At 39.7% G+C, this 14,137-nt stretch overlaps 1 protein-coding gene and 1 long non-coding RNA gene across 2 annotated transcripts in view; one reads left to right on the top strand and one right to left on the bottom strand.

The window, feature by feature from the left end:
- The window catches only part of LOC114137559 (uncharacterized), a 25,774-nt gene extending 17,698 nt beyond the window's left edge, over positions 1–8,076 (top strand). Inside the window, exons 2-3 of the long non-coding RNA XR_003594028.1 lie at positions 7,126–7,128; positions 8,066–8,076. This is a non-coding gene — a long non-coding RNA (uncharacterized LOC114137559). The remainder of the gene's footprint in view (positions 1–7,125; positions 7,129–8,065) is intronic.
- LOC114137093 (NUAK family SNF1-like kinase 1) lies at positions 1,642–14,137 on the bottom strand. The gene is made up of 7 exons (XM_028005647.1): positions 13,584–14,137; positions 9,205–9,325; positions 8,269–8,420; positions 7,032–7,097; positions 4,872–4,991; positions 3,952–4,084; positions 1,642–3,847 (listed from the first exon to the last, which is right to left on the bottom strand). Exons 1-7 carry the CDS (start codon positions 13,908–13,910, stop codon positions 2,697–2,699), a joined length of 2,070 nt encoding a protein of 689 aa, XP_027861448.1. The 5' UTR covers positions 13,911–14,137; the 3' UTR covers positions 1,642–2,696.

The following is a 14,137-nucleotide window of genomic DNA, read 5'->3' as shown; positions in this document are numbered from 1 at the left end:
TTCATTTTTAACCACATGCAGTCGACTTCCAACATGTTAGTCTGAAACCCAGCTTTATGTCTTGAAACATTTCCCTGTAAATGATTTTTTTAGATGTTTTTAGGGATTTTAAGATAGCATGTGTATAAGTGTGTCATATGTTCATGATACTGCAAAAGCCTCTTAAGAGCAGAGCCTCTTAAAGTAGCCCATAAACCAGTGACATTTTTCACCTTTGTTCGCTCATTGGTACTTGTATCCACACGTGAGGCACCAAAGCAGAAAGCGTCTTAGCCTACAAGATTTACTTTGCTAAGTATTTGCAATTACTGCAGATATTTGCAATAGTTTAACATTTTTATAATCATTGGTCCACAGTACATGCCACTTAGAGAGGTTGTCATCCAGATCACGGCGGGCCTTCAGTGCTTAAAAACTTCAGCCGTTCTTTAATCGTCGAAGGAGTATGTTTATTTAATGTCACAAGGTTTTCAACTAAGAAGGCTGGAATTACACTGTCAAAACAGGACAACTATTTACATTGATTAATTATGAAAAGAAATGAAAATTAAATGACATAAAATACAACAACAACAAAAAAAAGAATGAAGTAATTAGTAATCAGCAACATTTCGTGGCCTTATGAGTAAAACTGTAACATGGAAAACAAAATGCTGTTTTATCTGGGATCCCTAACTTCAGTTCCTTTATCAGCGTATATAAAACTTCATTCAACAGCTATTGTCAAAGGATTTTAGCTGTCTATTATAAAAGTGAATCTTCTGCTAATGTATACGTCTTTTCATGAAGAAGAAACTGGCAGTGCATAACATAATAAGAAATAATCATTTGATTTTAATCATCTAAACATAACATTTTAAGCCGGTTTACTGAGCAGATTTATTTTGCCGGTCAGCAAGGAGGCTGAATGTCTGGCACTAGATTCCTGTTGATATATTTTATTGCTTCCCTGCACTGCAGGGGTTGCAGTTTTATCACTGCATAATACCCAAACACTCCAGCTAGAACTACAAATCATGGAACAAATTACTGCCACCGGTGTGTTTCACAAAAACAAATGCACAAAGCTAAATGCCTTTTGTGACCTGGCATGGAAAATCTGAACATATTTAGCGCTTTATGGCCTATATATAAGATAATTAAATTGAAACCATTTTAATACACTTTAAAATATTGCAGAGACCCCAAAGGGGAGACTTATGAGAATATTTTCAACAAAAGAGAAAACAAAAGAGGAAAAATAAATCCATCTTCATTAATGGCTGACTGCTTACTTTTTTCCAAGCAGTTTCTTTTATATTTGATTTGTTTTTTTTTCTCTTTAAACAAAATTACCAAAAATGTCAGCAACTTGTACTCACCGTTTTTCCTTTAGAAAATCTATTTTTGCTCAAAGAAAAGCCTTAATGAAGCCAGTCTGTTGAGCAGAACCAGTTTCCTTGGGACACAAGAACTGAAAAGTAAATAGTAAAAGTGCAGTGGGAAGTTTAATGTTTTATTGTAATGTTCCTTTAATTATGTTACGCTATGACTTATTATAATGAGCTTGATGCACGTGTTTTTAAATGGCTCAAGTTCTTGTTCAGATTTGTGCTTTTTTTGCTTTCTCACCAGAATGAAACATGAAAGTTTGACAACGTATTGATTCAAATAATTTATTAACTGTTGCAGAACAAGTATAAAATAGGTCCACACAAGGAATATCCTTATTTTTTTTTATAAAGCACATCTTTTTGCACAGATCACCTTAAACGTCCACAGCAGCACAAGTGTGGTTACAGCAAAAATAAAAACAAAACAAAAAAAACAATCTGCAACTCATTAATCTGTTCAGGTACAAATGAGCAAATTGCACACAGTCAACACTGTGAGGAATAAATACAGGTGTTAAAGGAAGCAGAACTACTTTTACTGCTTAATTCATCTTCTTATTTAGTATTGCAACACAAAATAAAATATAAATTGCCCTTAATGCACTTCAGAGTAGCTGAACACCTGGCTCTTTTCACAAATTAATCTCTAATCCTTCCCGTCGAAACATATCTCATGAGCAGAATTGCACAAGAAGAAACATTAGATGAAAACCTGGCTGTAATAAGGCAAAGGTTTCCACCGTAACAACAAAGGGGCCTTAAATCTGCGTAATAAAATATCTTAATATGCCAGAATCAATTAATTTCATATAAGGCTCATAAAGTAAAAAACAATTTTGTTCATAAATATTATACACAAGTCAGTTTAGTTAATATTTGCATCTGAAATAAAAAAAAAAAGCTAATAAGATCAATTGCAAATACTGTCATGTAAATACGTTGAGTTGTGGACATTGCAAAGGGTTATCACTGTAAACAAATATCTGAACTATGCACTTAAAGATAACTCAAAAAAAAGTTTTAAAAGTTTTTGAAAAACTTTTAAAAACTAACATTTGTTGCTCCTCACATTTCTAGTTCACATGCATTGCGTACAGTAGGTGATGTTTCACTGTGCAGACGATATCAAAGTGAGCAGATTTGATCTCAGAGGTGGCTGGTGGACCCCCTTGGTCATGTGCTTGTAGGTGCAAATACGATCACAAATGGTGCTTCACATTCCCAGTTAATGTCAGCAATTGCAGTGTTCCAGAGATCAGGATCCTTCACTCTTTTCAACACAACAGGTACTGGTTATCACAGTATCACAGATCCATTAATTTATTATTTCTGTCCTTTTTTGTTTCCTTTAACCTCGTCCTCCTCGTTCTCCTCAGAGCCGCCGCCACTGTGCCGCCGCCCCTGGGAGAAAATCCTGGGTTGTGACTGAGCGCTGAGGTCCAGCAGATCAAAGGAATCAGAGGAGAAGAGGCTGTCCTCGCTGATCACACTGGAGGGGCGGCTGTGTCGGCCCTCGGCGTCCCCTGAGGACGGCAGGAGCTGCTGGAGGGCCTCGGGGAACACTGCAGGTGCCAAACAGTCAGATGAATTGGGATTGTCAGGAAGATCCAGACTGCGAGAGAACTTGCCGTTACGTTTCAGAATACCTTTCCGTCTCCTTACTGCCTCTGTTCGCATGTTGGGACTCTCTTCTGCAGCCGGGAAAGTCTTGTGGGAACCTGACTGATCTGCATCGCTCTCTTGTACTCTTTCTCCAGAACAATTTCGATCAGGGGCTAAGTTATAACCCGAGCCCCGACTCTTTAGTATTCCTTTCTTTGGCATCTTAGAAGAAGGCTGACTGAACGTAGGCGGGTGAGGAAGGGTTTTAGACAAGACATCTGCACGCGTGTGAACAAGTGTTTGTGTCCGATGCGGGTGAGGGAGAGTATTGCACATTTGGGAGGCAGAGTTTTCTTTTGGAGAGTTGTGAAAGACTGAATCTAAACTCCTCTGATGCTTCAGAATGCCTTTGGGTTTTCTTCTTTCTGGGGTGGAAGTGGCCATTGGAGCAGGAGACACAGCTGCTGAACCAATATCAGTGCGGGCTCCCATGGCGGTCTGTGGAATTGCATTTTCCTTGCGTGACTTTCTGAGGTTAGAAGCTCCTTCACGGACCCTTGCTCCTCCTCCACAGTCATTTTTAAAAGGTAAACTGAAGTAAAATGAGTTTGATGTTAGCTGAGGATGACAGGAGGAGTCCAAAGTCCTGCTTCCAGGGTCAGATGTCATTTCGCCAGCTTTGCCGACCTGATTCTGCCAGTCGATGTAGCGGGCCAGCAAGGGGGAAGGGCATTCTTGGTGCGGAGATGTGGGGCAGTCACATACACTCTCATCGTAGCCCCAGTTTACCCACCAGTGGTGGGCTACATCCTCGATCGTGGCCCTCTCATCTGCACGTACCGTCAGCAGCCAGTCAATGAGGGCACAGGCGTCTGGGAGGAACAGATCAACAGCTGTTGACAGGCTTAACACAAAGCAATCACAGCTGATACACCTTAAAGACGTTTTATTGGAGGTGAATGTTTTATTGATTTACCTGAAGGCGGGTTGGGTCTGCAGTAGCGGCCTTGGCTGATCTGCTCAGTCAGTTTTTTGTGATTTGCCCCATCAAAAGGCATACTGCTGTAAACTAACGCATACAACAGTACCCCGAGAGCCCAGCAGTCCACCTAACACACACCAAGAGTAAATTAATGTCTTCTATTAAAACAGTGAGCTTTATGAGAAATATCAATGCAACGAAATATTTTTTGCATTGATCTTCGTAAAGGGTTTGTTTGTGAGTTCATATTTTTTATTATCCATTTGGAGTGATCACTTTCAATGGGTGCATTCTGACAAATAAAATTGTGTCCACAACTTTATTAACAGCAGCAAAACGCAAATGAAACACAGAATGCAGAACAGATATAAAGTAACGATGTAATTAATGTATTCACGTAAACTTAAGTTATGCTCGAGCAGGAAATCCGGTGGAACAACAAAAGCTGACGTAGTGCCATACCAGGAGTAAGAAAAGGAAATAACACTACAGGAAGAAAGACAAGGGATGTGAATGGAGGAAACTGGGAAGTATTATTACACAGAGAGGATATTGACCGATTCATTGTCTGTGAAATATCTGAAAAATGATATAACCACATATCTGGAAGAATAAGCATATATATACAATATACAGTATATGTTCACATATAACTAAAAATCAGAAAGAAAACAGGCAGAATTAAGGCTGTGTGATCTCAGGAACATATATAATTGGGATCCTATCCATGATGAGATTGATGAAATCAAAAGTGATTTGCTGCCATAAGAAGCAGTGATGGGGAAACTATTTCTAAAAGCACTTTTTTACACTGCATTTAGAAATCCCAAAGTTCAAACAATAATTTTGATCTATCCTACAGAAATTACATTCCCAGTAACTGGTGTTTTAGGCCACCATGTAGACTGGCCCACCTCTGGTCCGGTGTACGGCAGCCCCTTGACTATCTCTGGAGCAGCGTAGAGAGGACTTCCACAGTAGGTCTGCAGCAGGGAGCCTGTCTGGAAATTATTGGAAAGGCCAAAATCGGCAAGCTGCAGAGAGAAGACGGAAAACAAAACACCATAAACAATAAACACAACAACATTACAAAAACGCAAACTTTCTGCTTGCGTGCACATTCAAGTAACCACTCACATCCTGGAATCTGGATTCCTTTTCAGTGTCTATTCTCTACGAATGTAGTCATATACTGAAAGCACAATAACTCACAGCTATTTTAAATGGTCCAAAAATAGCTCTGTGAAGATTTTTGTCAGTTAATGTGCGAGCAGGGAAAGAGAAGAGCCAAAAACATCAGCCTGGTGCTGCTTGCACGCTTACGTAACGGAACAACCACTCATCCAGGCTGCGAGGAGACATAACCACACACACAGTGCCCCGACTCTATCTGAAGAGATTATTAACATGCACACCAGCCCACTATCACAAGCTCTGGTGTTAAAAATACATGCCAACATTTTTTCCATCACACGAAGGCCCACGACAACAGAGACCTAAATACAGAAGGTGACATTGTGTATACAACGTAGCTCTGTGGCCTTTATTTATTTATACAGTGGCAATAACAGTGTGTGTTTGAGATGCATGATCATAACGTTCCTTCACTTGTTCCAACAAGGTTTAGACGTCTCAGATGGCTTCACGTGATGTCCAAGTTTATTAATAGATGCTAGAAAACTTTAGAAAGACCAAGGAAACCAGCTTAACTCCAACATAAAAATATTAGAGGTGAAGATCTGCAAAAAATGAACAACTAAGCAGAATATCAAAACTTTGAACCATATGTACTTTACTTTTCTGTCTGCAGTAACACATACATTAAAGTGTTATTGATTGCACATTGAGGTCAATGTGAGGTTTAATGTGCTATTGATGCTGTCAAATTCAGTAAATTAGAATATTTGTCCTGATGACTCTTGCTTGTCAGATTAAAAGTACCTTTGGATAAATAACGACATTTAAGCAGGTATTAATTTTTTATAACCATATTTCTGTTTTTTAGTGGTCTGATGTAATATTTTGATCTTAAATGTCGTGTTTTCGTTAGCTGTTAGCAGAAAATCATCATGATTAAAAGAAACACAGATGTTAAAACACAAGTCTTTGGCTAATTCATTTATATAATATGTTTCATTTGGTGATAGGCTTTTTAAAATGAACAAACCTTTCAATAATATTCTAATTTACTGAATGGGTCTAATATTCTAATTTATTAAATAATTTATTCAAAAATTCTGAACAGGTTGGCTAAATCGCTCAGAAATGTTATTTGCTCTGCACAGTGTCCTTCTTTAAGAGCGGTTTTCCACAGTGAAAGTGATCAATTGTCGTCATAATTTGCTAATTTTCCTAAAGTTTTCACTGCAGTCAGACACACAAGAGTCTAAACTGACCCAGACTCAAACTATTTAAAACATGCCATGTTCTTACTCATGTCATTAAGCATTTTTCTATTGTGCAGACATAAGACAAACACATGAGTGTTGGTCATTTCCTGCAGCACATGGTGTGAGAGGTCAGTGTGGTGAGCTTGTTTAGGTTAGGTAAGTAATGAATGAAGAACTGCTGGGAAGTCTGCACATACTGCTTTTTTAAACATTCTTTTAACTGTCTGCCCAGATTGCTGCTGGATTCTTTGCGTTCCCCTTTGGCCATGAACGGCTCCCATATAAGGCCAGTAACGTCCAGGCAAGGCAAGAAAACATCCCCTGGGTAACTTTATAAGACTCTGCACAATGTTTACTGGGGTTCGGTGCGGATAGTATAAAAATAACATTGTTATTACCGAGGGGATAAAGTCTTTACACGCATGTTCAGAATGTTCACCTTTTTTCTATCTTTTGATAGAGAGCTATACATATCGCTCCATTGGTGAAAAACTGTTTTCATGCAAAAGTTTACCTTTATTTTGGGGAGTGGGATGTTTATCAAAATTAATTTAAATAAAAGTTAGTTTCGAATGTCATGTGTTGATTCTGAACAAATATTAAACAGCATTAAGTCAGATCAGAAAGCTGATCTGACTTGATGATGTTTTTGAAATACAATTAGCTGGATTTGCTCAGCCTTACCTTTACATTTAAATCTTGATCTAAAAGGATGTTCTCTAGCTTGAGGTCTCGATGCACGACACCATTCTGCAAGAGAGCAGAGACAGAACACCAGAACGTTGAGGCAGGTTCTCAGGCAGAGAAACAATTAGTTTGGGCTTTTTTTTTTTTTTTTTAAATCTGGCGATGACTCAATCTCCTGACTGGTGCCAACAAGTCAGGAGACATGTGGAGTCTGGAAAATCAGAGGCGAAAAAAAAAAAAACTACTTTCAGCTCCTTTTGGAGGAAAGGTTTGTTGAAGGATTGAGTGTTTCCATAGATACTGAGTTGGCAGTGATTCACAGGAAAAGACAAGGCCTCAATAGATATGTATGACCACCCAGGAAGTCGAGTGACGCAAAGAAACTCAGAGACTCCATTCTTTCATTAATTTCATCCTCTTTGGTGCACTTTTGTGAAGGAAATGACCCATGTCTCCACAATGTGTTTTCTGCACATAGTCAAAGTCTTTATGCAAGTTTATTACTATAAATATTATTGTTCTCGTGAACATACAAAAACAAAACTAGTATATTTGATAAATCGGTTTATCCTTATTTTCATCATGACTCATTTTATGGAACAGAAAACTCTGGAAGTGCTGAAAATACCTCAGTGTGCCCTGCATACTTCGGCAGCACATTCAATTATTCATTCATGCCAGAACATTTGTTTCTATTTTAAGAATATACTTAAGAGCAGCAGGACAGCAAATTCACTCCTCCCTGCAAACAGCAGGAGCTGGATGTTAATTTGAGTTTAATATGTTGAATTTGTGAAAAATCAAACAAGTAACAAAACACATTTGTTACTTCCAGCTCAGCTGACTGTCAGGCACAGCTTCTCTCTAGCTGCTGCTGTGTATTAACTGGATTTAGGCATTTCCCTGGTAATTCCTGCTTTTTGGCAAAGCTGCTAATTTAATGTTGACATCAACAACAGAAAAGAAGGATTTGGTTCTTCGCCATTTCATAAAGGAGGTCGGTGAATATGTAAATATGTGACTGCAAACAGCAATCAGAGCCTAATGTGCTCCAAAACCAGAGAGATCTGAAACTAAAGTCAGGTTTCAGCACAGTATTATGATTAGGATTTAGTGGATTTAGCATTACAGTATTTACTAACGCTCAGCTGAATACTCGCCACGTGCGATCATGTGTTGCCCCAGTTTATACTCAGTTTCTGTGGCACATTTGAGGAGCGTATGGGTGTCTGACCTTGTGGCAGTAGTGGACGGCTGAAGCAATCTGCCTGAAGATGCTTCTGGCTTCTGTTTCCGGCAGTCGCTTCCTCTCCTGTATGTAGTCGTACAGCTCCCCTCGGCTGGCGTACTCCATCACTATCACAATCTTATCCCGGCTCTCGAAAACTGTCAACACAGAACGCAAGAAAGGTTTCACAGGCAGGGTTTCCACACATTTTTCATGATCTAATTCCAGACTTTTCGAGACTTGAATTAGGGGAGTACTCAGACCCAATTTGATTTTTTTTTTTTTACAGTAAATATAGAAATTTACTGAGTTTACTTTAGATATTTCTGTTGACTTGGGGGTTCACAAACAAACACTGTTTATTTAGATGGATGGACAAACATTTTTTTAGATTAATTTTCATGGGCTTGTTAAAAACAGGGATTAAAAACCCCTTTTTTCACTCTGATGATATGTGCAGTCAAATATCAATGAAATTTAATTTCAACTATGGATAATAGATGTAAAATGCTCAGAAAAATGTTAATTTACTGTGCTATTTGTCATGGTCCTCAGCTCTAAATGTAGAAATTTTAAGAACGACCTACAGTAGATCTACTTGGGTCAATTTTCGAGAGCATTTTGTGCATTATGGAAAAATATGAAGAAATTATGTGAGAGAGATAACATAATTTATCTTAATTTATCTGTGTGACTTTATGTAAAGTCACACATTAATAAGTATCAATGCGATTTAAGTTGTATTGGGAAAAAAATGGTTTTTTTAAATGCACAGATCAGGAAGCCATCTAAGTCACTAGATCAATCTTAGTTGGATGAAGTCATTGTTGTTTTTGTCTTCAAGAACAATGAAGACAAAATATTTATGTGAGCTGAGTGAACATAATATCACTTGAATAAGTGATATTTATGCCTCCCTCTACTTATGCAACAGGATCTTACCCTCATGGAAGCGTATGATGTTGGAGTGTCGGAGTGAGGAGGTGATCTCAATCTCTCTCTGGATGTGAATCCGGTCCAGATCGTCGGTGATGCGTTCTTTTCGGATCGACTTGATTGCCACCTGGGAATGGAAACGTACAACTGAGTATAAAAAAATGTTCAAAATGAATTTAATCTTTGCAAAGCTTGTCCTGGAGGTACCAGGTGGGAAACTGGGTGATACGGTTTATTTTTCTTTTAACTTCTAAAAATCTGTGTTTTTGCACAAGCTTACATGCATACTAGAAGCACAGTTATACACACTCTCTTGCACAAATAAAATCTGTGGGTATTAGAGGTGATTATGTTGGTTTAGAGGCTGCTGTCTAGGGAAGTGAGCACGCTCAGAAGCAGAAGGTTGACAGCTGTGGAGTTAACACTCCTCTTCTTTAATCCCAGACTCATGCTGTACCCCAATGTAGGCCCCCCAACCTCCTAAATCCACACATACAGGAGCACCACAACAGATCTCCCCCGACATGAGCCACTAAACCGCTCTGATAGAGGAACTCTTACAGAAATAGCACGAAGGAGAGGAGCGAAGAGCGGACGTCAGAATTTAACTTTAGATTAATACACACCACAAGATGTGCACAAGCAGAGTTGACATTTAAACACACAGATGATGTTGCTGCTTAAATAACACATCGGCCCCCTGAGCGTCCTCATAGCTCCTTCCCAAGGTCACTCTTGTAGCATTCTCAGCTGCTGGAAAAATGTCTACGGGACACAGGAAGACACAATTCACACGCTCCGTTTGCTGCAGTCGTGCAAGGCGAACACAAGCCACTGAATTCCTGCGACTGGCCTGACCTTCCATAATTGATGAGGAAGCTACGTAATGAAGGGAAATTGCTGCTTTTGGGAATGCTTTGCATTTTCGACGGTCAAACTGGAGACATTTAGAGACATTTTCCCACATTAACTGAGATTTTGTGCTGAAGTAAAATCTCCATTGCTGGGCTGCAGTCTGCAGTCCATATGCTGAGCAGTTATCAGCCGAATGGCACTTGTCAATTTTGGCTAGCTAGTGATTTGCTGACCTGAATAGCCAGAGCAACAAGGGAATAGTGTGACAAGTGGAATTCATTAGTAGAAGCCCTTTATTTCACCATTTAAATGCAATAGACAGAGTTTTCATTTTGTTAAATCAATCAAACTTACTTCAGATGTAATTTGTCACCTGTAAAGCAATGTGGGGTTTTTTTGCATTTGTTTTCCTAAATTATTGTAAATCAATATTTAATTAAGATAGAGGCTATCCTTCCAAAAACAAGTTTCCACTGACATTTATTTTTGGAGGTGTTTGTTCCACAGTATGGGAAAACACTGCATGGATAGCAGGAAGATTTGTCAACATTAAAACACACGGAAGTGATTTGTGAAGAGAATCAGGGCAAATTGGGATGGGACCTGAATACTGCAGAATCTACACTGACACAAGTCAAACGCTGCTCGTCCGACGTCATTAACACAGATACACACACAAGTCAGGATTACCAGTTTTCTTGTGTCTATAAAAACTTTATATTTTTGTGAAATCCGGCAGTGAAAATCAATACTTCGTCACCCAGGTGTGTTTTATTGTCAGAATATATCTAGTAGGAAATTATACAAAACAAATGGATGGATAAAATGAGATGCTGAATCAAATTTTGCATAAAGAATAAATGGAAAGGAAATAGCAGGACAAATTATAGAGCAAAAACAAGTTGTGTTTTGCTGTCAACATTAGCCTAGCATTAGCCACTGAACATTTGCATAAAGAGGGCATTGCTCACCCTCCTTGACAAGTTTCAATAGGGGAAGATTGAGAATGTGTGCACTTGTATGAGCTCACACCGCTGTGTGCAGATATCAGAAGCACCGCTGTGCCTCATTGATCTTCCAAATAATGAGCTGAGTGACAAATTCTGAGATTAGAATCGCTGCTTTACAAATGCAGGAAACATAAGCTGCAACTTGCATGAGTCACTGAGAGCTGATCAGAGTTGTGCTTTAGGTGAGAGCAAAAGAGGTAGAAATCCAGAGGCTATTTCGGGGTGAGAGTAACGAGTTTACAGCTCCATCCTCCTTTCTCTCTTCTTCAGGAGGCTGAAAAACTGACATGGTTTTCTGTGTCAAGTCATCATTGAAGTCTAAGATTTCCTGACATGGACATACATGGAGAGGCACACATATGCATCCCAAGAGTCACTAAAGCATCTGCGAAAGATTTAGCTGTGGGATTAGATGGGATCGTTGCCAAACAGACCCTGGACCTCAGTGCTCGGCTAAACACAGAGCCTTAAGCTGTTCCTTTCATAGCCAAGAATTACAAACTGTGCTATGTGCTGCTTACAGGGATATGGACCAAGACAGGCACACTGTAGTAATTTGACGTTAAAGGAAAAAGGTCTTCCTCATCTCATTCAGGGTGGAAGCAGAGGATTTGGCTTTGGGATTCTATTAAAATATACTGAGGTGTTCAAAAAATGCAATAAGCGGTAAATGCGAAGATCCTTTTTGCCATGTTTTTCTTTTGCGATTTGAAAACCTGAAGAAGTTGGATTTGTAATTTGCTCCAAGTCTGGAAAGTCAGACATTGAAAAAGAGTTAGTGGGAAGATCACAGAATTAAAAGCAAGACTAGTAACTATCCTGGAAGTAAACTTTTTAAGACTTGGCAAAATACCTTCAGCCGTGGGTGCAGTGTTTTTATAAATTTGCAAGTTCACTCGGGTGCTGAACACAATGCATTTTTCATGTTTCTCTTCATTTTAAAAAAATGTAAAGCATGTATAATTTTCCTTTTTCATCAAAAAATTCTGAGCATTTTTCTGTTGGTCATTCCCATCAAAATACATTCGTGTCCGCTGTTCTAACATGTCGGAACATAAAATAATTATAATTTAATTTAATAATAATTACAATTTTTCCAAGCCTCTGCTTGGTGTAAAGACAATGGTCTTGCAAGACAATGCAAAACAGAACTGTTGTTTTTCTTTTAAAATATTGCATTACAACTTAGGACCTATAACCATCTGATACAATTATATATTAAGGAATAAAGCACATCAGACACATATATAATTAGTCAAATCTTAATCTGAATCTTTCATTTTTTAAATATTTTTTTATTAGTTTTGTTCTAATCCTGTGATGTTTCTGGCACGTTGGTAATTCTGATCCCAAATCTAAAACCACTGTCTCATCTTCAATTTGCTGTAAAACTCTCCTCTACCTTCTCTTCCTCCTCTGCCCTTTTTGCTGAGCTCAAACAACAGCCCCCTGGCCTTGTTTCCAAAAATAATGTCCATTTTGTTTCAAAGAATCCTTGGTATGCGCTGGCTAATGGCACAAGGAATTCAGCATTTTCCCCATGTCCTAACAAACCCTCTCACCCTGCTCACACACACACACACACACACACACTCAAGAGCTGCTCTTCAAGCCTTGTTTTCTCCCATTCCAATTAGATGCTTAGCGTTAGAGGTGAAGTGTCAAGCACAAATTCCAAGCTCTAATTTCCCAAAAGCTTCCCACTACTGGCATGTGTTTGTTTTCCAAAACAGAGGGTAGAGAAGTAAAAGCACTGTGCCTCTTGGTGGTCAGATTGCAGCGGAAATCCACTATTAAAACAAGTAATCTGCCCACTGTCAGAATCTGCAGTTCGGAAGTAAAATAGACAATATCTGTCAATGCATAAGATTGTTTTTTGCTAGTTTCCGGTGAACTGGGTCAAACCACTGTTGGAGGCTGATTGTAGGGTTCTTACCCCAAGCACTGAGTGAGTCAGAGCAAAGGCATTTCAGCCTGGCAGAACAGGAAGCAAGCATTCAGCATCAATAATTAAGAACCACAGCAAGCAGATACAGACACAGGGACCACAAAGCGTCTCCTAAGCCCCCCACCAAATGGGTGGTTACAAATTTAATGACACACACCCCTGGTCATTGAATTTAGTAGACAACAGAGCAACATCTGATTATATGTATTTCTGTTTTGTCCTTCATCTGGCCCCCCTTTTGTATGTTCATCCCTCGCTCCTGGCATCATCTGGAACCTGGGATTCATGTGCTTAAAAACATGAACTCAGAAACTATTTGGCTGTTTGAACAATGTGATTCTACAGAGATTTGTATTTAATTATTTTGTTGTCAAACATTTTGGTTTGGTGAACCACCTCGTGATTATCAGCCCACCTCCCATTTGTCCTTCCTTAAAAAAAAAAAAAAAAAAAAAAAAAAAAACTTTCTAAAGACGCCCTTGCAACATTTCAAAAACTGATTGCTTCACTGCTACATTTTAGAAACTATTTCGTGTACAAAATATAAATCCTACAACTGTTACATTACTCACTGTTCTCATGCTGGCTCTCTCCACCGCTTTTTTGACTTTGCCGTAGGTGCCTTTTCCCAGCGTCTCCATCACCTCATAGCGGTGCTTCAGGTTGTGTTTATGCTGGTGCTTCTTCACTTCCACCGGCGCTGCCGCCGCGGCCAGGTCCGCCTTCCTTTGCCTCCTGTCTGCGCCGCATGGGTGACCGCTGTCCGTCCCACGGAGCTGCTCGCCGAGGTGGTGCTGCTGGTGGTGGTGGCCGCTGGACGCCGAGTCCTGCAGGCAGCCGAGCACGGGGAGGTGGCTGGGGTTCATCGCGCCTCTGCTGTGCGACTCACGTCTGCCCATCCTCCCCTGGGCACGGAGCGCAGCTGTCAGGAGCTTTCACCGGATCCCCAAATTGTACAGAGTTTGTTGCGAAAGCTGGCGCAGGGAGGCTTAGGGTTGCCCATATAGAGAGTTAAAGGAGCAAGAGCGAAGTCGCAGCGCAGATAAACACGCTAATAAAGATCTCAGCCATCCTGACAGCTACTGTTGCATCTGTTTCCCTCCCAGCTTGTGGGCTCAGCAACAGG

This window comes from Xiphophorus couchianus, chromosome 1 (assembly GCF_001444195.1).
Source record: "Xiphophorus couchianus chromosome 1, X_couchianus-1.0, whole genome shotgun sequence".
Classification (NCBI taxonomy): Eukaryota; Metazoa; Chordata; class Actinopteri; order Cyprinodontiformes; family Poeciliidae; genus Xiphophorus; species Xiphophorus couchianus.
The sequence above is the reverse complement of the archived record's forward strand: the minus strand, read 5'-3'. Positions and strand labels throughout refer to the sequence as shown.

What these genes read in the sequence shown, in the direction of transcription:
- LOC114137093 (XM_028005647.1), bottom strand. Translation starts at nt 13,910, where the DNA reads ATGGGCAGACGTGAGTCGCACAGCAGAGGCGCGATGAACCCCAGCCAC. An exon ending in AGAGAGCCAGCATGAGAACA is followed by an intron (nt 9,326 to 13,583) that starts GTGAGTAATGTA and finishes TTCCATTCCCAG; the next exon opens with GTGGCAATCAAGTCGATCCG. An exon ending in ATCAAGATTTAAATGTAAAG is followed by an intron (nt 4,992 to 7,031) that starts GTAAGGCTGAGC and finishes TTCTCTCTGCAG; the next exon opens with CTTGCCGATTTTGGCCTTTC.